Consider the following 26595-nt stretch of genomic DNA (forward strand, 5'->3'; position numbering starts at 1 on the left):
GACGGACGCATGGACGGACGGGCGGATTGACGAACGTATGGAAACCACGGACGGACTGACGGACGCTTCGCCCCACTCATCATCATTCACTTCGTCGATATGCTGGGACACCGTTCGCATTGCATATACATGCGATGCAACTGGTTACTACGACGACTATGACGACACGGGACATACGACTCACGGTGTAACGATCTTCGCCCGTAAAATCGAATATATTTATTATGCCCTTTGACATTGCGCACATTTGTGACTACCCTCTTTCATCTCGGAGGTCCGGACGAAGAGACCGACGTTTTAGCTAATTTCTTTGACTCGTATCCACTCTTCACCCTGGGATGCGACAATGGCGGTGCCATTTTCAGTTTTGGGAACGCAAGCGGCTATATAGCACAAGCTCGTCGTGACACTACCGTGTCATTTGAACAGTTCGCATCACTGTAGCCTTATAAGTACGCCATCAACTTGAACCCTGTTTTCGCCGCGCATGTGGTGTTACACGTTGTTTCAATTGACATGTATACTGGAATCAACATTGGTGCAGCAGATAGTTGAATCACTGACCCCATTCATGTCCGGGGTAGCCGTCGACTATCATGTTTTGGGAGCCAGCATTCTCGCAGGAAGGTCCGGCGACGGGTTGGAGCACCTCTGTCCAGCCACTGTCATTTGGAGTATAGTGCCACGGCGTGCTGTTGAGAATCAGCGTGCGACCCGTTTGCAGGGCTGCCACAAAGCACCAAAGGACGTCGTGAGCACCGGCCGCCAGTCCCGACGGGTTGTCCAGGAGGCAACGCAGCTTGGGCGCTGATTTGCAGTCAGCAGGGTTCTGCACAGCGGGAAAAGAAAAAAAAAATGACCGCGTATCTGCGTACTTCACTGCAGGCAAATGTTTTTGAAAAGTCTTCTGTCAGGAGGCGCTGTATATGCTACCTTTAGGTAGCAGAGTAGCGCAATCGTTTTACCACGCCGTTAGCAACCATGCACTGCGGAGAAGCTGACACAGTCAACACCGCCGGAAGCTGTCGCCGTCCACCTGGAATCTAACAAGTGACCATCGTGCACTCTTAAGCTTGTTGGCTGCGAACTAGTGTTTTTATTTGCTTAATATTCATCTCCTTAAGCTTCGACAACAACGTATTTGCGTTGGTTCGGCACTATTTTCGAAAAGCGTGCTGAAATAATCGGCGCTGTACGCTTATTGGGCCACTCCTTGAATCTCTGAGGACCTATATTTTGTGTTTGTGAGTTGTTGCTTATCTTCCACAGATGACGCAACTTGGCTATGCGGCATCGGCGGTGCATGTTAATCGGAACTACGCTACGCCTTTGTACCTTGCGCTACCGGACTGAATGGAAAATTCCTTTGAACTCTCGTGACAAAGTACCGAAAGCAGGTGTTCCTTTGTGCTTCACCGGCCGTTGACACGCAAGACACGTCGACTTCCTATCGGTGGACACTCTTCGTCGATCGGCTACAGTATTAAGTCACCTGTAAAAACAGAGCTTGGATTCGCCCCACAACTATGGTTGGTAAGCAGGCAAGATGGAGGACCTATGCGCTACTCTGCTCCCGTAGGGAGCATATGCAGCGATTCTACGCTGAGGTGATGTCGTTGCCACGGAAACTATTGTACACCAACGAGCAACGTCCGGTCATGCTCTGTCTCTACCTCCTGCGGCGACGCAGATGATTCAGAGACCAAGTCGTCTCGATTGCCCTATTCTCCAGGACTTTAAGTCTACGGAAAAATTGTCCAAAGTGTTACGTGTGGATATAGCTAGTTGGGATCACCTCGACGAGCAATGGTGTCGCCATTGCAGTGAATCGGGCAAGGGACTTCGCGCCCGTGTGTCCAAGGGCGCTTCAGTTTTAATCCTAAATTATCATGCTCTCGCATCGCATCGCCAGTGTCTGCATCGGATACACCGCCCCGTCGCGGTGGTCCAGTGGAAAGTGATGTAAAAGCTGCCCTACACTTCAACCTCCCCCTCTTGGAACGCCACTGCCTATCTCAATCGGTATACCTCGGAAAACTTTGGCGTCTTTGTCATACTGTAAAACCACAGCTCTACGTCTCCAGGAGAGAAATAGTTGCGGGGATGTTCAGCGTTTGGCGAAACCAATGCGAGGCCTTGGCTGGGAATTGCCACCATAGTGCTTTGTGGCCGATACTTGGGCGAATGAGACGAGAGATCCTCGCGTTACTGTCTGAGGAGCTCTTCTTCCTAGGGAAGCGCAAGATCCCGTGGCATTGGCCATGCCCCTTCGTCAATGTGGAACACAAAAAGGGCGCAACTCATTTTTCGACCAACGTGGTATGAAACAGCACCCGTTGACTCGTTGCTCAAGCCTTCATTTGTAACCAACTGTTTTCATTGCATCCATTGTATCGTTGTACCATTGTATCCAATGTATCATTATACACCATAATGTTACTTTGTACGTGCATGCCACGTCTGCCTTGTATATCAGAGTAATTATGCGTTCACTACGGCAGAGTGATGTCCAACATGTGTGTGTGTGTGCTCCTCTTTACTGGAACGTCATCAATGTTTTGTTTTACAGCGAAAGCTGCTTTGAGATCAAAACTCGAGTTACGCGGGTGCCGTAGTTGTCCACCACCGCCGCCGCCACCGCCGGTGTCCGTAATCATATCACGCAAAATTTGAAGAAAAACTTCGTGTCATTGACACAGTGGGAATATAACGCACTGTCATTGACACAGCGGGAATATAGCCCAGTATTCTACCACTGAGCCACACCAGTGCTTGGGACTTGTTGGAGAACTTGCCTTAGGCAGGCCTGATTTCGAGAATGCAATCACGTTCATACGACTTCGAAAGCCTTTTAAAACTGCTAAAGAACAACCAGTCGTCGCACAATCAGAATAGCATAACGAAGGGGTCGTCCTATGCTCCAACCCACGAAAAAAGTTTGTTTTTGTTCACCCATTAACATGTGGCATTAACCAACTTCAGGCAAAATTTCTCATCGTTGTTTGCCACGGCATGGACAAAATTTCTCGCAAGTGTTTAGCGGATACAACGCTTCTCAGAAGAATGACGAAAAATAGCATAGCGTATGCCAGCCTTAGACTACCCAAATTTTTTTTATTATTAATGCCGTAGTTGGTATAAAGCAAGTGTGTTTGCAGAATTTACCCAACGAGTGTTTAGAAAAGACTCTGAAAGGCCGCTCTTTTAGATTTCGCTGTGACTGTGCTGCACCTTCCACGCAGGCCTGGCGTCTTTTGTACATAGTGCAATTCAGCTTTTTCTAAACAGTATCTCGAGAAAGAGTACCATCTTAGAAACGGTAGCATTTTATAACATAAAACAGCTTGTACTTCTCTATATAGAACCGTATATGGCATTTCTCTCTGGTAAAATTTTTACACTCAGTTTTGAAACTTGCCTATTAACTCGGACAGTTGTTACAGCACTCAGCTGCTGACCCAAATGTCACGGGACGTATCACGACCGGATAGATCACGTTTTCGACGTAAGCGATAGTGAGAGAAGGTCGTACACGCTGATTTAGGAGCAGGTTAGATAACCCCAGGTAGTCTAAATTTGCGAAGCCCTCCACTACGGAGTGCCGCATAATCATTGCATGATTTTGACAGGCGAAACCTTCTCGACCACTATTATCCACTGTTTGCAATTATTGCTTGTAAACTGTTTTCAGAAAACTGCTTTGTACAACTCTGACAATAATTTTCTAGAATACGCATTTTTAATCAGTTTAGGTTTAGGTCTGTTTCTTCGTCTGGAATTATTTCTTAGTTCCTACTTTCCTTTGTGGTTGTTGTGGTTAGGAAGACTTAATGCCTCTTATTGCGTGCGCCTTCAAAGGCATGAATAATTCAACTAGTAGTAAGTAGATGCTCTCACCTGAAGCCGTTCAATTGTGTGGCGGACGTAGTCACGCAGTCTTCGCATTTTTTCCGCACTTTTTCTGACAGCTCGGTCTGTCTCTCTAATAGCCGCTACGTCTGCTTCCATAACCCTGCAGGTAGAAGAAAAAAATTAAAGAATGAGTAAAGATCACTAAATCGTCCTTGTCGAAGATCAATGAAGCATTGGGAAAAGTTTCAGAAACAGCGAAATGCAGCTAATGCACTAAACTTGAGCATATTAAGTTCCATTTTATAAAGGAGACTGCCTTTGCTTTGAGGATGAGCTGCAAAAATATATTTGTCTTGATTGAAACTTTCCTGTTTGAACTGGTTCATTAAGCCTTATACTGCATTTATGTATAAAGATAAGAACACCGTTATTGAGGGCTACTAACGTATGCATATAATCCCACTGCGCATTGTCTGGGTTGCTTAGGCTTACAGATTGCCTATCTTTAGATTTGCAGAAAAAAAACGAAATCTCACAATTGTTGGAAAGGTATCTTTCTTCTTTATCACCCCAGTAGCTGCAGCAGAGTCAATTTAAGTACGCCCACCACAGCCTAAAGGCCTCTCCCACATTCCGGCAACCAACCCGGTTCCGTGCTTCATTTTACCACGTTATGTCTGCAATTTCATAATCTTATCTGCCCACTTAGTTTTCTGTCTCCCTCCCACGCATAGCCTTCTCGTGGGATCTACCCTTAATGATCACCCTTAATGATCTACCTTAATGATCTACCCTTAATGATCTACCTTAATGATCTACCCTTAATGACCAACAGTTATTTCGGTGTGCTACATGTCCGTCATTTGTCCATTTCTTTTCCTGAATTTTACAGTAATATTTTTGCATTGGTTTGTTTTCAGACCTACTCTGCTCTCTTCCTGTCCGTTAAGGTTACACCAATCATTTTAGAATTCACCGCTTGCAGCGTGGTCCTTTCTTTATGTTAAACACTTTTTGCAAGCCTTCAGATACTCATCCGTAGGGTAAGTATCGGTAAGATGCAGTGGTTACATACCTCCCTGAAAAATAATACCTGTAACCATAGGCGAACTATGGACTTCAGTTCTACTGCAATCCTGCTACGCGTAATTGACTTTTTTGACCACCGAGTCTTGCATGCTACGTCGTTGGGGAACACCAATAACCGATCAATGTTTATAAACTTTGATCGGGTTCACACATAACCAATGCAGCAGTATCACCTGAAGTTGAATGTTTTTGATAAACTTGGGGGCTAGTTTAAACTCGAATTCTGGACTAATAACCCGCGGATCACGGGTTTTAATCATTGCTGCGCCTGCCACACTTTTTATAGAGGCGTAACGCTGAAGGCCCGTGTACCTATAGATTAAGCTGCAAGTTAAGAAACAGCAGAGGTCGAGATTTGCTGAGCACTCCTGGACGGTGTACTGGAGCAACGGTTAATAACTTCAGCATACTACAAAGTATTTACCTGCACCTGTCACTGTACGAATGTGTCAAGCACCTACGAAGAAGCCTACCTCAGGTACTCACGGGCCTTGACAAGGACCGCTAGAACTCGCTTGTTCATGCCAGGACAGGACGACCTGGGTATGTGTCGCACCAGGAATTCACGCATCCCTTTGATGGTGGACTCCAACCTGGCCAGGCGCTCGACGTGAATGTCATCTGCACCTGTTGAGAGAGGTCTCTGTTGTAATTTCTATGCCCCATGATAGGGCTTGTCAAAATGGCTGATTGAGCGATTTGGGGATTCACAATACTTCAAATACGAGTGAGTAAATATAACAGGGACTTAGACAGAGAACAGGAAGTCAACGTAATCAGGAAAATTTTATAGGATGTTCTATTGGAACAGTTATGTCTGTTGTATATACATGTCGATATTTTCCAAATAAACTTTAATTTTGTAGTATGCTCTTGCCTTCATTTGCCAAAGTACCTGTCTAAGTTACGCCCTCGTATTTCAGGTACATTCACTGAACGTGGCTGTCTCATTAGCGCTACGCGCACTGCAGATAACACAGGCGTGATGAAGCTTCCCCGTTAAGGGAATCAAACTTCTATCGCAGGCCATGAGTTCCGTACAAAAGACAGCATGCTTCACCCTGCCCTTTTGTTTACGAAAGTGAAGGTCGGAAGTAAACATTGCACGGCGTGAAACATCAGGGGCCTATTGTCGTGATCCCCAAAAACTTGCGTGGTCGTAACACTGCTCTTTAAGCATTGAAGGAATATTACCGACTAAATAACAAACTGTATGCGGCAAACAATGGGATTCCGCTTAGGTGAATACTAAATTAGGCTATCACCATCACCTCCGCCCCCCCCCCTCCCGGAATTGGGCCCTCAACTGCGCATGCCTCTGTCTAATGACGATTGCTGATCATCTTTGAAAAGGAGAGCGTGAAAACTAAACGAGGGTACGAAAAGAAGTACAACTGACTACAGCGCCTGCAGTGTGTTTGATGTTTTGTCGCGTCCTTATTTTCGCGCTTGCCATTTAGGGATTTAGTTATTCTTCTGAAGGGGTTCTTGAATTCATTCTTTACGGTACTTACACGCAAAAATAACACTGCGAGTTATGCCCTTTGTCTGTGAATTTCAAGCCTACCATTGTTAACGGTTAACAACCGGGTCGACGACTAGAATTCAGCGACACGTTTACATCTTCACATCCCTAACGCTTCCTCATTTTCTTTTTATTAAAAAACATTGATTGATTGATTGATTGATTGATTGATTGATTGATTGATTGATTAATTGATTGATTGATTGATTGATTGATTGATTGATTGATATGTGGGGTTTAACGTCCCAAAACAACTATATGATTATGAGAGACGCCGTAGTGGAGGGCGCCGGAAATTTCGACCACCTGGGGTTCTTTAACGTGCACCCAAATCAGAGCACACGGGCCTACAACATTTCCGCCTCCATCGGAAATGCAGCCACCGCAGCCGGGATTTGAACCCGCGACCTGCGGGTCAGCAGCCGAGTACCTTAGCCACTAGACCACCGCGGCGGGGCATTATTAACAAAACACTTGTTCCTTTCCCACTCATACAATTAATTACAGCACCCCCTCCCTCCCCCGACCTCAATATTACACCCGCAAATCCCATGTGGCCTCTTCTTTTTTGTTAGGGTGGAAGAGAGGATTCCAAGCGTAGAAATGCGAGCGCTAGAAAGATTAGTTATATTCTAGCCTTGGGGAAGACGAGTCTGCTTGTCGAAGCGTCGACTCAACACAACCCCTGTTTACCGATTTTTTGTCGCAAGATTCCATCTTCTCCTTCCTACCGTTTTCGATTTGCAACTTGGCCATTTAAGTATGCATAACTAAATAGCAACTGCCTTTGATAAAACTTTAAGTATTGTGGAATGAGCCTGCGTCTTTTATCTGCTATGTTCGCTATTGAATGTCCCGTTAAAGTAAAAAAAAACGTAAGTTTTTCAGTCGCTTTTGCAAGGTTGTTTTAGTGAACATTACTGTTAAGGTCAGCATGCAGCGTTGGTTGCCTTTGTATTTCTGAACATGCGTTAGATTAGAAAATACGTATCAAAACAAACCCCAATCAGCAAAATGTAGTGCGGTCTCACCAGTGAGCATAGTAGGATCGAAAATCTTTTTATTTCGGTAGGACTGCCTCACCGCGTCTCCCCCATGTATGGAGGCCTCCGTCACGCTGAAATAAAAAAAAAAACATGTCCACAGAGAAGCGGCTTCGTTATTATTTGTATGTTAGGTTAAAATTAAAATCGGGTATTTAAACTTGGTTGTGTATAGGTGCAGTGCCTTTTTCCCCACACCAATTAAAGCTACGTTTTAGATGCTTATTGAATTACAGGCCAGGAACTGCAGCACCCGGGGTGCAACATTGACGTCACACACCCGCCTGACACTGCCACAAGTTCTTTGCACTTACGCATTTCGTATAGTTAACATCAAATATTACGGTCGCGGAAATTCACTTCTGAAACGTGCTTAACACATACCGTGTATCCCAGCTATCTCTGAACAAGGGTAAAGAATTACAATATTACAAGTAGCCGAGAGAAATCAGTAGCATATCCCTGGCAGCCACCTTGGGCACTACAGAAAAAGTTTTGTTTTGTAATTCATTACTTGTTAAATAGAATTCGTTATTTATTTGCTAAGTAATATTTTCACACAACAAATGGGACTCCCAAAGTTCAAGAGCGTCCTCAGAAACCCCCATTGCATTATCTCCAATAAAAATGGCATCATTTTTATTATTTTATTGAAGCCGCCAAGAAAGCCTAAGGAAATACAAAGGCCCGTTGCCAGTCAGTTGGCGCGCGTGACGGTGAAACTTGTCGCCAGCCAACGCCTCCTAAACAATTATGCCTGGAACGTAAGCCGCAAACGAGCTGCCCTACCCTTCGATTTTACCCTCCTCCTTCGGTACGAAGGTGAGCGTTCCGAACACAGCAATGCTCTCACAGTTGCCTCCGAGCAGCCTTGATGTCACGTGACAGAGCGGTACGGAGGCGAGCGGTCTCACACGGCGGCCGGTCGCAACACAAGGCAGGAGGCGTGGCCTCCGAGATTGCGTGCTGGCAGGAGGCTCCCAATTGAAAAGAGAGCGACGTTCCAGGCATAGTTTTTCTAGGAGGCGTTGCGCCAGCGCTGGCTAGGAAATCGCCGCTAACTTGACGGCCTACCGCTGCAAAGGATCTGGCCAGCCGTGGCCGCAGCTGATTTCGTCCGTTCGAGCCACTGCTGAGAGCAGCACGTGGGCGGCTCGTGAATGCGCTTGTCACGTGGTTCTCTCTGTATGTCCCGCGCTTTATATGTAGCTCGGAAAAAAAATTATATAAGTGAGACTTTCTTCATGGTCGTTTATTTTATTACACGTATTGCTACAATTACGGAATAACATTATCGATACAAAGATGCGGCGAATGAAGTTGATAAATCAAGTATTGGTGAGACAATAACTACACAGGCGCATAGTCTATGAAGTAGCCCCTATGCAAGGAAAGAAAACAGTTCAGCCGTTGTCCCTCGTAAAAGTTTTCAAAATAGCTAGCCCAACACAAAAAATTCGTCTTTTTAGAGATGCAATACTGGAGCGCATATGTGTGCACAGCACATTTTAAGAGATCTAGAGACCCCCCCCCCCCCCCTTCTAATATGGTGCGATGCAGTAGTTAAGTTTTTCAACATGACCTCGCGTCATTCCTCCTAGAACAGCCTGCCAATTTGCTTAGAGTCCATGATGCTTTTTACCTTCAAATGATCATTTTTCTACCAACTGCCCTTAGTGTCATTTATTTTTTTTTCTCGTGAAAATCTTTTGCATAGCTGGTTTTCAACCCCATTACGTTTGCCTTTTCATACCACTGTGACAAACTTGTGTCAAGATTATGTAAAGGACAATGACGCAGTTTATTATACTGATGCTTTGTTACAAATTTTCTCATGCAATACGTACTGTTGCGCTTTTTCTTTAATTTTTAGTTATCTTTTTTAAGAACTGTATAGCTGGTAACATAAATTTTTCATGTTTGCGGAAATGTTTACGGCGACTATGCATGCAACATATTACGCTATAAATTTTACTCTACGCTCCTTCAACCTATGCTTCTTCTAGAAACTGTAAGGTATTCTTAGATAAATGAATAATAAATGAATATACTGGGTACTCTATGCCCCCTTCAACCTATGCGTCTTCAAGAAACTGTAAGGTATTCCTAGATAAATGAATAATAAATAGATATACTGGGTACTCTTGCCCCCTTCAACTTATGCATCTTCCAGAAACTGTAAGGTATTCCTAAACAAATGAATAATAAATAAAAATACTAGCTAACATCCAATCCATACTCGACCCGAGTCCAGCAGCTCACATCTGGTCCCAGCCCTAAGCCCAGAGTTTCAGGCTCGAGTCCAGCACGGACTCTTCCGGAATTTCGAGTAAGCACGTACCTATGCTGTACTCAAGTGCTCTAGTCAGTAATATGCCTCTTCAAACAGTTGTCTCTCTTATTAACCAGCTTGCAATCATAGCAATAATTGAACAAAACCTTGAGCACCACTTTCTCCACTCACTTGCTTCGCGGCGAGTAGCTCATAAACCCAAAGACCATCAAAGGTGAATCTTCGTTGATAGAAATCCGCTTATTGAGGTTTTCACATTCGATGGTCTTCTTGGTGTTCTTGGAGTACTGTCAAAAAATATATAATTGACGTTGAATAAGCGGGAGGCATGCGGCGGGGATAATCAAAGTCGAACGTGTACTGCCCCGAAATATTTATAGTCAGATATGCACAGATTGTCGAAAAAAATGGATAACAGCATTCTACTCCTTCCCTTGACTTTCTCAAGGTAGAGTGTAGATCACTGTTTGAACATATACCAAGAATCAAGTCTCATTATTTGATCACCAAGTGGTTACAGCGCAGACAAAAGTTACATCGCACGGAGTCTTACTGGTCGATCAGTTAATTGATTATAGCCTATAGGCCGAAGTAAGCGATTTCCATACACTATTTATTACGTTGCGGTACACACACATAAAAAAGAGGGAGGTGAGCCCTGTAAGTGCACCTTAACATTTTTGTGGCCAATGCGTTCATCGTTAACTTGAGTGCCCCTCACAGAGTTGTACCTGATCTCGACAGCATTGTTTTTACAGTTTCAACGGGTGTTCTGGCAGTTTCTCTCATCATAATTATCTCTTCTTCTATCTTGCTCTCACTGATTTGTACCCGCGTGGGTGCTCTCAAACTCTTTTACAATGTGTCCATGGACTCACCCTAACCGAACACTACAAATGAGAGCAAGTTCGCAAACCACGCCCGAGATTTATTGGGGTTGTGGCACGTTTTAGCCCATGCACCCTCACGCCATCTCGCTACACTCAGTAAGCCGGAATAGCGGGTACCTTCGAGCAGAGGTTGCTCTAATCGCACTCCCCACCACGCTCCACTTATTTAAACCCTAGGTTGCCTCTAGGAAGCTGTAGGAAGATCCCGTAAGCGAAGCCACGGAAAGCTGGCGTCTGGCCATACCCTAGCCGAGTCGTGCGAGGTACCCAGGCACAAGCGTCCCAGGCAGAAGCGCACTGACATTGCGCAGAGAGTGAGCGGAGAAAACAACGGTACAACGTACAGCGCCACGTTTTCTGTTGTGCACGATTGGCATATGAGCGGCTCAGCATAAGGCGCACCTTGTGGCGTAACGTACGGGACGGGTACCAGGTACTCATGACCAAGCCGAGACAAAGGCACGTCATCATGATCACGGCACTGACGGTCCTGGCTGACAGCCGATTCTTGATGGAGAGCATGACTCCTCCTATGGCCCAATGTGAAAAAGACATCAAAAAGGAGTTAATGAAAATCGGAGATATCAAAGAGGAGTTAATGAAAATTGGAGAACTCTCGAGTTGTGCCTTCAAAATCAGATTACAACAGCATAATCGGGACTCGTCCGCATTGCCTTCTGAACTGCAAATCTGCTTCGGTTCTGTGCTTTTCGCATGGCACACTTCCCATGGAGGGCATTGGCTGAGTACATTGTCAACTCCTCCCATATTTCCTGTATTGTATGATTCCTGGGTGCGCTAGTTAGTTATTGAGTGAATGTCATGCGCAAATAATTTAGGAAGGGTATTTTTGTCGCAGTTAAATATAGCTCAACAGAAAAAATAAATAAACATGTTAGTGGCTGTACCGCATAACAGTAACCCCAAAATAAAGCATCACTGGTTCAGACAATTGTGGGCTGAGTTTTGGAAGAAATGTTACCATCACGTTCTCGCTTAATGCATTCAATCGGTGAGAAGATAAAAAAAAACGATCATTTGTTTCCTCCTGATTACAAAAAAAAAGCTCTGAGGAGACTTCACTAACTCTAATCTATGCAAATAAACGTTGAGGCAGGTAACGCGGTTCAAAATTGTGTGATGGCACCTACCGTCATCCATTCGCAAGACAAAATGCTGCATACTTCACGACATTTAAGATGAACAAATGTTTTCTCTATTCAACTTTTTAAAGAACATGCAATTTTAAAATGCACTGGAAAAAGGTCCCCATTTGAAGCGAGATAAACTCTTCTCCAAGACCTCACTAAAACACTTATGCTAGGAAATTTAACACCTCACACTGATCGTGCCCGACCGTAAACACATGTTCGCTGCTAAATTTTTAATGAACGGTCTTCTCCCACTGAAGAGCAATGGAAGAGTTTGTTTGAAATCCCAATGAAAAACAATGTGTTTTGAAGACACCCATAAGAAGAAATTCATCCTTGCAACTGGCTAGAAAAGCATCTAATTGTTGTGTATTGTGCGCACCCGTAAGACAAAAAAGATATGCATTTAAGATTTAAAAAAAAAGAGTTGGTGCCCTTTTATACTGAGATTTATTACCAAAATTTTGCAGTCTGAAGATACCAGGCGAAAATATATGCTATGTCGGGAAACGTTCCCCGTTTGCATCTTTATTGTTCTCTTAGTGATGGACGATCTCACAGAAATGCTCAAAAAATGTTTGCATGATAATTCTTGGCAGGAGCAAGCCAGGATTCCTGCAATAGTGATATCTTGTGGTTTAGTCGATTACTAAATAAAGTGAATCTGTTGAAGCAGAATTCAAAGGACGACAATTCCACTGTAATACTTTTAAGTTATCGATGTTTATGAACAAATCACTTTAGCAATTACCGTTCCCAGAATATTTTTTAATAACTGAACTGGAAGTAGACTATCATTTCTAGGTCTTGTAACTTAGACGAGGAAACCTTACTGGAAACACAGTTCGCTTCTCATGCCTGACATTTGGGCTTACGTTCCTTTCATCGTGGACATCTTCATGAGTTTAGATGAAAGGTTCACATAAAATGGGCATTTCTTCTCCTCGTTTTTTTTTTTTTTTTTTTGCTGTGAGCTGAGTTAGACATCTGTCCTAGTGGGCAAGGTGTCAGGTTGGACATCGGTACTGCCGCTGTCGATAATAGCTGGATAGATAGATATGTGGAGTTTAACGTCCCCAAACCACCATACGATGAGAGACGCCGTAGTGGAGGGCTTCGGAAATTTTGACCACCTGGGGTTCTTTAACATGCACCATAATCTGAGAACACGGGCCTACAACATTTCCGCCTCCATTGGAAATGCAGCCGCCGCAGCCGGGATTCAATCCCGCGACCTGCGGGTCAGCAGTCGAGTACCTTAGCTACTAGACCACCGTGGCGGGGCCGAAAATAGCTTGGTCGTTTGCGGCAGAACGCTTGCGATATCATTCACTCACTCTCCTAACTATCTGTTCCGTCGCCTTTGATATCGCTTTCTGTAATCTTGTGTCAATAAGATTCAATCTATACGTGTCAGCTATAATTTATCGTGCCTTTCACTGGCACCAGCTATAACCAAAGGCCCTAACCGTAACAACAGTTACAGCTCCTCACCGCGTGTATTGTCGCATGTACATTATTTAAAGACACCTGATTTCATCGGGCCTTTCGAAAAACTTCAGTCAGATCGTTTCAGACACAAACGCGGGACTTTTTAGTTTCGGTAGTTCATTTATTTGACAGATAATCATCGCTACAAACGTGGTTGCATGAATTTGATATACAGCTACCTACACTGCGGCCAATGTTCCAGCAGTTTCGGCACTAACTTAGATAAGAGGTGAGACGTTCTACTTTGAAAATGACTGGCCCTAATTTCAACTCTGATAGATAAGAAGTGCCAGCTGTGGGGGAAGTAACCGAATTGAATGGGAACTTTCCAACCACTAACTACATGGTTGCACTGCCATACAGCTATGAATCCAGCATCAGGCAGCTTCTTCAGGCTATCAGTTGGTGTTAGTGGAAAGACAACTCCTCGAACAATGTTCCTAATTCTTGCTCAATGAGACGGAATAAACGAACTCTCCAAAATCTTCTCTTTAAAGATGACAAACCTCACTCACTAGTTGAGGGTGTGATGTTTTGGCTTGGAGCTTTCACCATTAGGCAGAGAGGCTTACAGAGGGCTGTGCTCTTAGCCACAAGACGATTGGGATAGTGCCACTGCTACGGTCGCCTCAGCAATATGCAACGTGAAATAATTATCACAGGTGAAGTTCCCCCAATAATGAACAAGACCACCGTGAGAGGCCTTCAAGGAGGCCCCAAGAACGTACGCACCTTGCTTGTACCCGTCACCTTCCTTACTTCTTACTCAACCTGGAGTCACCATTTCAATCCGTATGCAGGCCACGACGACATAAGTTTTCCTTTTTGCGAACCAGCGAAGGTCCCACTACGTGTCAGGTGAGCAACACGAGAGCCTATGCAGCTGTTCGTGTTGTTGAAGGTTCTACTGCGGATGATGATCAATATCTCTGGGCACGTTGTGAGTGGTCGGCCTTGTAAACAACCGCTTCTCGCTCAATCCACATATTTTGACGCCTGGTTCAATTCTACGCTTCCGCCACACAATATATGATGCGTTCAGGTGACTCCTAAACTCATGTATTTATCAATCTCGGGGACCACCACGAACGCAAATGAGACCAGAGACACAGTCGGAAGTAGTTATGCACAATTTGATACTGCCGTAGCTCATGACAATGAAGAATCATGGCTGAGGCTTTTGAAAGGGGTCGGAAGTATTCAACAACCGTATGGTTACGCCACTTGCGTCCTGCGACGCCTGGTTGCTTCACTCTTCGACAACGCTGTATCAAATATCTTAACGTCGTTCTTTCCCGACATGAAGCCTATACAGGGTCTTTATGCAAAACTATTCCATCATTGGCATGACTACGTGGATGGGTATTGTTCTCTTACATAGAGGACCTCCATTTGAAAACCATTCCTCACTGAATATTCACTTTCATTTAATGCGATGCCTAGTACGGACACCAGTGGCAGCGGCGGGCCGCCATGGCGAAAAAACGCTTTTGTAATATCAGAACTTCTTTAAATGTGAAAGCTTGCCATATCGAGGGAACCTCTACCTATTAACTAATTATGTACATTCATTGGTGTCACAATGATGATAATGCACTTTTGTATACAGCATTTATATAAGTAATGTATCCGGTATATTCATAATATGCGATTGCGATACATCAACTGTCTCGGCTGTAAAACCAAGGTTGATTCCTTTCTGCCTTCTGGACAGCAATGACTTCATTCAAACCGGTGCACAATGATCCAAAGAGGATGTGGACCAGCATGGACCACTCATCACACCTCGTGCTCATCTAAATATCTGTTGGCTAATAACGCTCAACAAAGCTTGTTCAGCTAACACTGACCATGATTTTCAAAACGCTGTTCCCACAACACCTGCAAAGCGACATCTTCTAGACTAGTAGTCGATGGCAACTAGTTTCCGGCACAACACAACGTGAAGAGCACAGTAAGCACGATCATGGGGCTCTGTCCAGAAAATGCGGGCTGTAATACCCTCGTTACCCACCTTTTCGAGCACAAGTGTTCCGGAAGCATTGAACAGCGCCTGACCGGTAAGTCGCGTATGAAGATGGCACAAGAGCCTTGGATGTGTCATACATGCAGCATTCTATGCTTTTGAACTTGCTGTACAGCAGAGACTACTGAGAGCACGTCAAAAACAGCGGTATTGGGGTGTCGGCGTGCCATCACTTTTGTTACTGAGTGTCCTCGCGGCTCACCGTTATCTGTATATTTTGAAAGCATCGAAGAAGTCATGATCGATTATTGGCCGTGCACCTGTAGATTAATGTATGGCTTGACGTTCATCATTGGTTGATTGGCTGGAGGCATCAAAAAGTCGGCTTGTGTGTTCGAGAACGTCCAGCATCCTGTACCCCTGCGCGAGACCCATTGGTGGCTGGTTTATGCACTCCTTCCAGCCTCCCCTAGGGCCGACGTGCAGTTGGTTGTGTGGCGGCCTGCAATAGCCTTCAGGTACCATTATCAGCGAGTGAGCTGGGACCCTTGCAGCTAATCCTGGGTTCACGGGTGACTGACCGGCCGGATGCTCCATTTCTTGGACGTGGGATGAGCTCGAACGCCTTTTGGGCACCATCAATTTATGAACTGGAGAACCCGGAGCCCGTTCGATGTCGTGGAATGGTGGATGAAAGAGCACCTTCAGTACTCGCTGTGGGCTCACTAGCCTAGCAGCTTTTTCGGAATAACCGGCTGGTTAGTGGCTAGGCGGCGTCACGGGCTGAAGGTTGGTCGACATTCTAGCACTCGCACAACCAGGCCTGGCATCAGGCCTGCAGTCGCCATAGGAATGGCTTACCTTTAAACGGCTGCGTCGGACGTCTCTCATGGAAAGTGGGCCTATGGTAGCCTTCGTAGATAGCGGGAGACTTTGAAGACCATTGTTCAATGCCTTGCCGCCTTTTTAGGTATCATGATGCGAGGCTAAGAGAACAACCGTTCTTTACTGTGCCTTAGCGCGCAAGCCACAGAATCCCTACGGCCTTGTTATTGTGTTCGAGTGTGGTGAGTCTGAACCTTTCGGTATGAAATCGCAAAAGGTGTATTAGAAGAAAATGAAACATTATTAAGCTAGTAGCAATACACCTGATCCTGGTGATATAAAAGGTAGATTCAGTGAAGTAACTGAAATTAATAAATAACCAGAAAGACCGCTGGTACAATTGCCTTTTCAGCTTATTTCGTCGTACCTGTTTTAATGAATGCTATTGATATATCAACTTACCGTAAATGCGAGCGCCTCAGCCATTTATATTGAATATGCGTCAAAAGGCTGTATTTTTTAACAAAGGAAGGATGACTGTTACGCATAAACAATTAACGTAAACGCGAAAGCCAGCCACTTACTTGCCATCTGCGAAAGTTTCGTAGTATTGTGGTTTACGTTGGTTCGTACTATGCGGGATGACATCGTTTTCATGGCGCTGCGCGAGTTGTAGCCCTTGTGGACCACTTCTACATGAGTAAACAAAACAACCATATGGGGTAATAACGCGGGCACGTGCATGTACCTTTAAAATGGGAAGTTGCGGATTTTGTTTGACCTGCGGTATGTTGTATGTGCGAAAGACCTAGACACGTATCGATAATCGTTTAATGAAACACTCCCACTCACTGGGAGTTGACATTGAAAATCACTTGCCAGTTCATTGTATGGCACTTGTTAAAAGTGCAAACTCACTTTAGGGGCGAAGCTCCTTAAGGCGTGGGCTGCGCGTCCTTTGTATGTAGCCACCTCTCGTTTAGTTCTTGCAATGTTCACTAGATGGCGGTACCTTTCCCTGTATGTTATTCTGTTCGGGCTGTCATGGTGGATGGACGTGTTTTTCGAGCGCTCCGGATCGACTGCGCAAATAAGTGTTTTTGCATGTTTTGAGCTTGTCTTTATAATTATAAGGCAGCGGTGGAAATCGTAGCACTTATTTTATGGTACGGCTTTTTCGGGGGCCAGGTACACCAGGTATTTATTAGTGCGGGTGTGTGTGTTTGAAATTTTTTGTTGTTTTTTTTGCCACCCCGTGGGGGAGGTGCGCGTACATTTAACACGCAAATTTTTGTAGTAGAGCTTAGACTTTCGTTTTTTTCGTAGTGCACGGCTCGAGTTTAGTAATTATCGAGTATAGGGACAATTGGTGTCAGAAAGACATGGCTAAAGAGACTGTAAAGTGTTCAGGATGTGGAGTGGGTTTGAAAGTGGACCCAAGCGTAGAAGCGGATGGAGAAGAGGCTGACGCGAAGTGTAGGCAATGTGAGGTCGAGAAAAAAATGGAGAAAATGACGGTTGCCCAAAGTGAACTGCTGGTGAGGATCGATGAGCTCGAGACTGCGTTGGTGACAGAGCAAGAGAAAACGAGGGCAATGGGAGAAAGACTGAAGTCCACCGAGGAAGCACTAGCGAAGCTGAACAAAGAAGCGGCCTACGGAGAGAACAGTAGAGAACTGGCAACCAGAACGGTGGAGAAGGAAGAGCAAGCAAGTTTGGAAAGAACAGGTTTAGCCGGTTCAACTGTCGCAAGGCCCAGCTTCAGCGAGGTAGTGGTGGGGCTGGGAGGGGACAAAGCAGCCGGCGTCACAGGTGCAAGTAGCCCCCAGGTGCAGGACGCTCCAGCTGAAAAGTCACAGCATGTGATAATCGCCGGGGACTCGAATTTAAATTGATGCACAGAAGCCATCAAAGAGAGGGTAAGAGGTGACAAGAGGGTTGCAGTAGGGGCGTTCCCAGGACGCAAGCTGGAAGCAGTCATGAGGCAAGCGAGCGCAAAACTCAAAACTACAGCTGATAGACGAAACCTTGTGATAATTTCAGGTGGTTTAAATGATGTCTTAAATGAAGATACAGCAGGACTAGCAGCCACACTGGCGAAAGGCGTCGATGACATGCGCGCCACTTCTCCTAAGGGACAGGTAGTGATATGCACGATACCGGAGGTACCGGTGCGTGATAGCAACCTGCAAAGAGCGGTTGTCAACGCAAACCAAGAGATATGGCGGATGAGTGGAGAGAAAGGGTTTGAGGTGGTGGAAGTAAACAGAGAGGTGCATAGGTGGGGTGGTTTTCAACGAGACAGAATTCACTTCGATGGGCGGCTAGGTCATGAGGTGGGTTGGCGACTTGCAGGACGCGCAGTAGCTTTTTTGGGGGGCAAGCGGTACCTTCGGGGTGCAGGATAGCTAGTAACGAGGAAAACAACCAGGGAGACTCTTCGACAGGTGTTATGGACAGATACGATTCCAAAGTGGCACCAATGTCTAAGATAGGTAGAGTCCGGGGCATAAATAGACGTAGCCACGAGCGCCGAGCCCATTCAGACATAGGGTATAATAACATGCAGGGTGGTAGGAACAGGCTGAAGTGGGAAGAGATAGAAGAACAGCTAAGGGAAGAGAGGCCGATGGTGTACAGTTTTGTAGAAACACATCTCAGGGACATGGAACAACCTCCGAACAATCCGGACTACGCGTGGGAATATTGTAATAGAACAGAAGGCAGCAGAAAGGGGGGTGGTATTGGGGCATTCATTCATAAAAGTACAGACTGGCAAAGGGTCAAGCAGGAGTGCAAAGAACATTTATGGCTAAAAGGGAAAGTGGCAGGTCAAATGACACTCCTTGGTTTCGTGTACTTGTGGACGGGATCAAAGGCCAGAGAGGAAAACCAGGCAATGGTAGAGTGTATATCAAAGGACATTCAGGAGTTAGGAAGAGAGTGCGAGATAATTATACTAGGAAACATGAATGCGCACATAGAAGATATAGATGGGTATACCGACCTGACAGGCAAAATGATCATGGATATGTGTGAAAGGCTTGATTTGATCATTTGCAACAGTACCGAGAAGTGTGAAGGGCAAATAACATGGCAAGTAGGAAGGCTGCAGTCGACAATAGATTATGCACTGATGTCACATAGGATGTATGATAAGCTCAGGGGAATGCACATAGATGAAGGTGGTTCCAGAAGTCTGGGTAGTGATCACAAACGTATCAAGCTAAGTTTTGGAAGAGCAGTGAAAGTGGGAAGGAGACAAGATGAGCAACTACAGGAAATTTTTTATTCAGAAAGGCAAATTGAAATAGCCACTAAACAAATTGAGAAAGTAATCACGGAGGATAATAAGACAGTGTGGATATACACGAATCTAATTAGACTGTTTGAGCTAGAGCTTGCTAAGACGCGTAACAAGTCACCCCGGAAAAGAAGACACAAACCCAAAAGTTGGTGGCATGAGGAAGTTAGAGAGCCATAGCAAAACGTCAGGAAGCCTCTAAGGAACACAGACATGCTAAGCAGCGGGGTGAACCGACAGATGATGTTGAAAGATAATGTGAAACCTTTCTAAGCTGTAGAAGGGCTGCATTCCTTCTGATCAATGAAAAGATTAGAAGAAAGGGAGCTCAGTGGCTGGCAGAAGTACATAAAAAAGATAGAAAGGCAGCTGCGAAATTTTGGAACCATCTAAACTCCCTAAGAAATGAGACGAGCCTAGAGCAGAGTTTTATAAATACAGCCCAAGGTGCCAGGCTAGAAGGGGACGAAGCCATTGAATATATAAGAACAAGGGTGACAGAAAAATTTCAACAAAGAAGTACTTTATGCACCACAATAGACAAGGACGAATCAAGTGATGCAATGGCTCCATTTTCATAACGAGAGTGGGAAAGGTCTGAGAAAAGGGTTCCTAGTAGTACATCAACAGGCCCAGATGGCATTCCAATTAGGCTGATAAAGACATTAGGTCCGAAGTCCAAGCAGGCTTTGAGAGAGGCAGTGAGATAAATAATAATCGATGGTGAAGTTCCCGATAGATGGCAACTTAGCAGGATGAGCATGATCTATAAAGGAAAGGGGGACAAAGCTGACATAAACAACTACCGTCCTATAACAGTGACATCAGTGGTCTACAGGCTGGCGATGCAGATTATAAAGGAAAGACTGCAGGCATGAATAGAAGATGAGGGGGTGCTGGGAGAACTGCACAATGGGTTTCGGAAACACAGGAGGTTAAAAGACAATCTGTTCTCACTGACGCAGTGCATCGAAATAGCGGAAAAGGAACACAGGCCCCTGTGGCTAGCATTCTTGGATATCACGGAAGCGTACGATAGGGTGGTTCAAGAGGAATTGTGGGGAATACTGGACACACTAGGCGTAGAACATGTAGTCACTAATCTTTTAAAGGGTATCTATAAAGGTAACAAGGTAGTTACAAAGTGGGAAAAACAGGTATCCAAGCCTGCAGAGGTAAAACGGGGGCTTAGGCAGGGGTGCCCCCTATCACCCTTATTATTTATGATGTACCTACAAGGATTAGAGGCAAAATTAGAAGGAAGTGGGCTGGGTTTCAGCCTTTCTTTAGTCAAACAAGGAAAGCTTATTGATCAGGCACTACCAGCATTAATGTACGCAGATGATATAGTGCTAATGGCCAACAACAAGGAATATTTGCAAAGATTGATGGACATCTGCGGTAATGAGGGAGATAGGTTAGATTTTAGATTCAGTAAGGAAAAATCAGCAGTCATGATTTTCAATGACCACGAGTAGTGAGCTTAGGATACAGGAGGTCACGCTTGAGATAACAGATAAATACAAATATCTGGGCGTATGGATAAGCAATGGGACCGAGTACCTGAGGGAACACGAAATATACGTGACGACTAAAGGTAACAGGAATGCAGCAGTGATTAAAAATAGGGCACTGTGGAATTACAATAGGTATGATGTTGTGAGAGGAATATAGAAAGGGGTCATGGTTCCTGGGCTGACGTTCGGCAATGCGGTCTTGTGCATGAGATCAGAAGTTCAAGCAAGATTAGAAATTAAGCAACGTGGAATGGGTAGGCTTGCTTTAGGAGCTCACGGGAATACACCAAATCAGGGAGTACAAGGTGATATGGGATGGACATCATTTGAGGGCAGGGAAGCTAGCAGCAAGATAAAATTTGAGAAGCAATTGAGAGAAATGAAGGAGGAGCGTTGGGCTAGGAAGGTTTTCAGCTACTTGTACATGAAGAATGTCGATACAAAATGGAGGAAGCGAACCAGGAAGTTAACTGGTAAATACTTAGAAAACAGCAGTTGGCCAAACCAAAAAGAACTATCGGTTAAGAAGAAAGTGAAGGAAACGGAGACTGACAAGTGGAAAATGGGCATGATTAAGAAGTCCGCACTAGAGATCTATCGAACTTTTAAGCAGGAAATTGCCAAGAAAAGGATCTATGATAATACTCGGGGTAGTTCTCTACTGTTTGAGGCAAGGACGGGAGTACTGCGAACCAAGACATATCGGGCCAAATACGAAGGGGTAGACACAGTATGCAGTGCGTGTGGAGAGGAAGAAGAAACTGCCGAACACTTGATAATGTTCTGTAAAGGGCTTCACCCTATAGTTCAGGATGATGGCGCAGAGTTTTTCAAAGCACTTGTGTTTAGGGACCGGGAGGGCAAAATAGACTTTAAGCAAGTAGACTTAACTAGAAGGAGGTTATCTGATTGGTGGCTAAAGTCAAGGCACGAGTGAAAATTAAACTCTTCACTGCAAAGTACGAATCCTCAAGCTCCCTTTTTAAGGAAAAAAAAAAAATATTGTTTTGGGTTCATTAAGCATTACGGCTTGGTGGCACTAGCCACCGCCAGATCTAAAGGGTACAGCCATATCCATCCATCCATCCATGTAGCCACCTTTCGTTTAGTTCTTGCAATGTTCACTAGATGGCGGTACTTGTAGCTGATGATGAAAAGATTCAAGATGTTTTAAACTAGACGGCGGTACTTGTAGTTGAAGATGAAAGATGCGAGATGTTATAAAATAGGAATGGTGTCAAATAGGGCACGTGTCATTGGTGGGAGGCAATCGTTTGATTTAGTGCGGCGACGTATGCTAGGTGGAGCGTTGTAATAAAATCGAGTGGGCTAAATGTACGGAGAATTCATGGTTTACCAGGTGTACCTCCGGAGCTTCGCCCACTCCTCATCATTCACTTCTTGGATATGTCGGCACTTTTTTAATAGCACGAATGTGTAAGGACCACAAAAAAGTGAAAGGGCACATGAAGTCTTCAGATGTCATAAAATCCTGACAAAACGTGACATGGTCGATATGAATATGTGTGTGGGCAAAACATCTGTGTTTGTCTTCAGGAAGAGAGTTTGTATTTCTCTGTTACGCGAGTGTATTGCTTGGGGAGTGTGCTATAGTGACGTGGTCGTGACAGCTATTGCGCACGCCGATTTTCAGGAGGCAAGTTCGTGCAAATTCAGTAATTCAGTTGTTGCTCAACCTCGATGGTACAGTGGTTATGTAAAAATACAAATACACTAAAAATACATTGAAGAAGAATGGCTAGTTGGTGAAATTACATAGTACTAAGGGTTGCAGCACAAGCACGAAAGTGCTAGAAGAAAGGTGAACGGAGGGCGGGGAACGGAAGGCCAAGAATACTAACTCGAAGATCGCGGGAGCAAATCCCGGCTGCAGCGGCTGCACTTTCGATGGAGGCGAAAATGTTTGAGGCCCGTGTATTTAGATTTAGGTTCACGTTAAAGAACCTCAGGTGGTCGAAATTTCCGGAGCCCTGCTTTGCAGTGTCTCTCATAATCATGCCGTAGTTTCGGGACGTTATACTCCAGGACTAATGAGAGAAAAAATTATTTGTTATTGTGCGTTTGCCCTGCCTGCTCCTACTGTAGTGTCTCCTTTCAAGCACAGTTCAAGTTTACATTATGTCATACCATCTTGCCCCCCTCCCCCTCCAACACATGCTCCTTGCGTTCAATAATGACGGGAAAATGTGTATAGGCACATGGTGAGGTATATTACGATTTCCAAACACGCAAAGAGGACAAATTAGAGCGCTTGTCTGTGCCAAGTTTTAATATTCCCCCTTTTTATGCGCTTACAAAATCCGCATAATTTCCTAATATTCAACAACTATTGCTGGTATTTAGAAATATAACACTCTACCAAAACTTGTGAAACAAAATCAGTAGCAATGCTTTATTTACAAAATATGTGGTGCACAAAAGCCATAACGTGCAAATCACAGTAGACACCTTGGACTGAATTAACAGATAAAAATAGTCGAAGCTGCAGGTGCAACATAAGTGCAATTAAACAACAACAGGAGGTAGAATACATGAGGCTGCATTTTGAAATATAAAAAACCTGCCAAGTATTAAAGAATGGGAATAAAGAACATGTTTTTCCGAGTGTAAGGCCCTTCAAAGACAACATGGTAATAACTTTTCAAGAATCACAGTATATCTGAATGTGAATAAGTTTGTGTTGTAAACAGTGCAAAAATGAAGACAAAAAAGGCAGTAGTTTTCTGCACAATGAAAAAATGCTGCCAGACTTGAAATTCCCGTTCAAGTCTTGCTCCTGTAAGAAATTAGCATTGAGCAAGTTGCTGATCCATACTACCAAAATTCTGCTCCTGTTTTCACTTGTCTTCATTGATATTTTTTTCACACAAACCGCCCAAAGTTGCTCCTGGATTTGCCATTAGATGCACGTGTTCCCACATTTCAACGTGCATTCATTATATGAAAGGAAATCAAGTAGAACATGTGTAGAAGCACTAAACAAACACCTTCCAAATATTTTTCACCTTGAAGTTGAAAATACAGGGTTTGCTATTTTGTCATTCGGAGATCAGAATCATACCCAGAGTGTTACGGGATGCAACGAATCAGGCTTCTGTGATTTGTTGGAAACCTATGTGTCGCAACTGGCTGATTGCAATGCATTAGATGATGGCAGATATATACCAAAACACATATGGTATATTTATGTTGTAATATGTTGCCCTTTTATGTTTATTTCATATGTACATCTACAGTAACAAGTGCCATTGTTTGTCACTTCGTGTTCCTTTGCGCAGATCTGGACGCATTCACAATGCACGTAGTTTGATTTTGATGCGCATTCATGGTCACACACTGGCTTTTAACTCATCACCATTACCTCGAGCCGTAGCTCACTGGAAAAGCCTCCCAGATCACGTCATATTTATCTGCAACCATGAATCTTTTCGTGACAACCTGGTTTCGTTGTGTTTTTCTATTTTATTACTTTGGTCACCTTTCTGTTTTCCATTTGTTTGCTTTTTTGTTTGTTCCTTTGTTCTGTTTTCTCTTTGTCTATTTTCGTTTGTAATGTATTTACTGATGCTCCCCCCCCCCTTCTCCCAATGCCTTTTAATGGGCATGTAAGGCATTTTTTATTTTATTGAATATTGAATATTCTACCCTGTCACTTTTTTTTCCCCAGATTCCTATAGGCTTGCCGGCTCACCTATCAACTTTGGCTTGTTATGCAAGTTATTAAACACTTGCCCTCTTGTTTTGGCAGTACGGCTAACTACCCTTTCTCCCTTGATTGGTCATATTTTAAAAATCTTCAACAGGAATAGCAGGGAAAAAAGTTCGCCGTCTTTTCGTAGATGTCTTCTTTCCTACGCTTGGGGTTTAACGAGTGAGCTAACTGTGAGATAACTCTTCTAAGTGGCTATCCATTACAAGTAACGTTCAGCTTTCATATTATCTTATAAAAAGCACGCTGCTGAGGCACCTTGCTGAAATCTGCGTCAAAAGCCTGTATCAAAGCTCAAATGTGACGCGTGTTGCGACATTTAGAGCCCGACAAATACAGTCTAAAAACACTATATGGTAGTGTGTGTGACCAACTACAGCCCAGAACGCAGTTATGCATGTATTCTGCCTCCAATATTTAGCACAAACTCGCAGAACGGGGGCAGTTACCTAAATTTTTTCACAAACTATTTTTCCTTAACTTCATGACTCTTTAAAACACAGGTCATGAAGTTTACGAGCAGCGTCTTTCGCATAGCTCTACAATAAATTCCAGCAGACCCACGTACATAGGTTACTCTAGGCAGAAGTCCGTAAATAATGAATCTGCAGCAACTGCAGCCATTTTGATAGTACCAACTCGTGTTCTTTCTTTTTAGTATACGCAGTTACGAAGATCTCAAATGTATGACGCGCGTGTGGCCTTCTAGCATAGAAGTCAAAATTACCCCAACTAAAGCCCATCAAGCTACTGCTCAATGTGTAAAAAAGCATTGTAATTTCATATAGCTAATCATTTTAACACCTGTTTTGTCATTCTCCCTGTGTGAATGAATGTGTCACAACCTCAACACGCACTTGCTGTGCAAGTGCAGCACCCGAACAATTCGAATAGAACTTACTACTTACAGAAGTATTATTCAGCAAAACTATGCAGCACATCAAATGCACAGCATATTGTTGTTTTAACATTGGCAGTATTGTCGCAGCACATCCTACTACGACCGACGCATCATAACACTCGATTATAACAACAACCATTTTAACTAAATACATCACTTGACTGAAGTAGCTGATGCTGCACTGTTTTTTAACATTGCACAGTAAATGTAATGAACACTCGTGCACTTTTCAAATAATACAGACTATTTTGTCCGCTAATTAAATATTTTCAACTCAGTTTATGAAGACCTTAAGCCACCAATGGTAACAAGTTTTTAAGAACAGTACGTATTGCCGATACCCCCGACAAAAATCAGGAGACAAAAAAATAAACTTGATTCCTCATCAAAATTTGTTCACGAGGCTTCACAGACACTTGAAATGTTTCATTGAGAGCATTTAATGAAGATTGTCATGCTAGCATAAAACATACATTAGAGGTACGTAATTGAGAGGTGGAATGAAGTAAAATTAAGCGCGTAATTCAAAAGAACAAGGCCCCCTAAAACAAAAGGCCGCCACTTGCATGATAACAGGATATTGCTTTTATGCACAACTGGCATTCTAGTCATTGTGATGCTGGACCACACCGTTGCACCAAATTTAAGTCGCATGCTCAACCTCATAATGTACTAAACTTTTCTTTGAAAAAGTTGGGTAACGAAAAGAGATGTATATACTGTGGGGCTAGACACAACATCCCCAAAAGCCATCGTGTCGATAGTAACACACTTGACTTCCGTTACAATAAGTTCACCAATACACACACAGTAGTGGTTTTCTCAACCACACATTATAAGATAATACGAAACGAGCTTGTAGCAATGCGATAGTTTCCTGAACCGGTCTCACTGCATTACACTACGTCATTGTAGGATGTACTTTTCACATGGTGCTTTGCCTTCATTTGCAAGCAAATCAGCTAGAAGACCTGTCTAAGAACAAAAAACTGTTTTAAGAGTCAAAGCCATGGACTCG

General features: G+C 44.1%; 1 protein-coding gene across 3 annotated transcripts in view; it reads right to left on the reverse strand.

The window, feature by feature from the left end:
• Positions 1-14204, reverse strand: part of LOC119165240 (uncharacterized) — a 61081-nt gene extending 46877 nt beyond the window's left edge. For 2 of the 3 annotated variants that reach the window (XM_075871227.1, XM_075871229.1), the window contains exons 1-7: positions 13850-14056; positions 11095-11222; positions 9974-10089; positions 7498-7583; positions 5415-5568; positions 3898-4012; positions 565-829 (exon numbers count right to left, since the gene is read on the reverse strand). In XM_075871227.1, the coding sequence (XP_075727342.1) occupies positions 565-829; positions 3898-4012; positions 5415-5568; positions 7498-7583; positions 9974-10089; positions 11095-11222; positions 13850-13889 (904 nt within the window). In that variant the 5' untranslated portion in view covers positions 13890-14056. The other variant, XM_075871228.1, reaches the window with a different exon arrangement.
• Positions 14205-26595: the final 12391 nt, after the last annotated feature.

This window comes from Rhipicephalus microplus, chromosome 8 (assembly GCF_043290135.1).
Source record: "Rhipicephalus microplus isolate Deutch F79 chromosome 8, USDA_Rmic, whole genome shotgun sequence".
Classification (NCBI taxonomy): domain Eukaryota; kingdom Metazoa; phylum Arthropoda; class Arachnida; order Ixodida; family Ixodidae; genus Rhipicephalus; species Rhipicephalus microplus.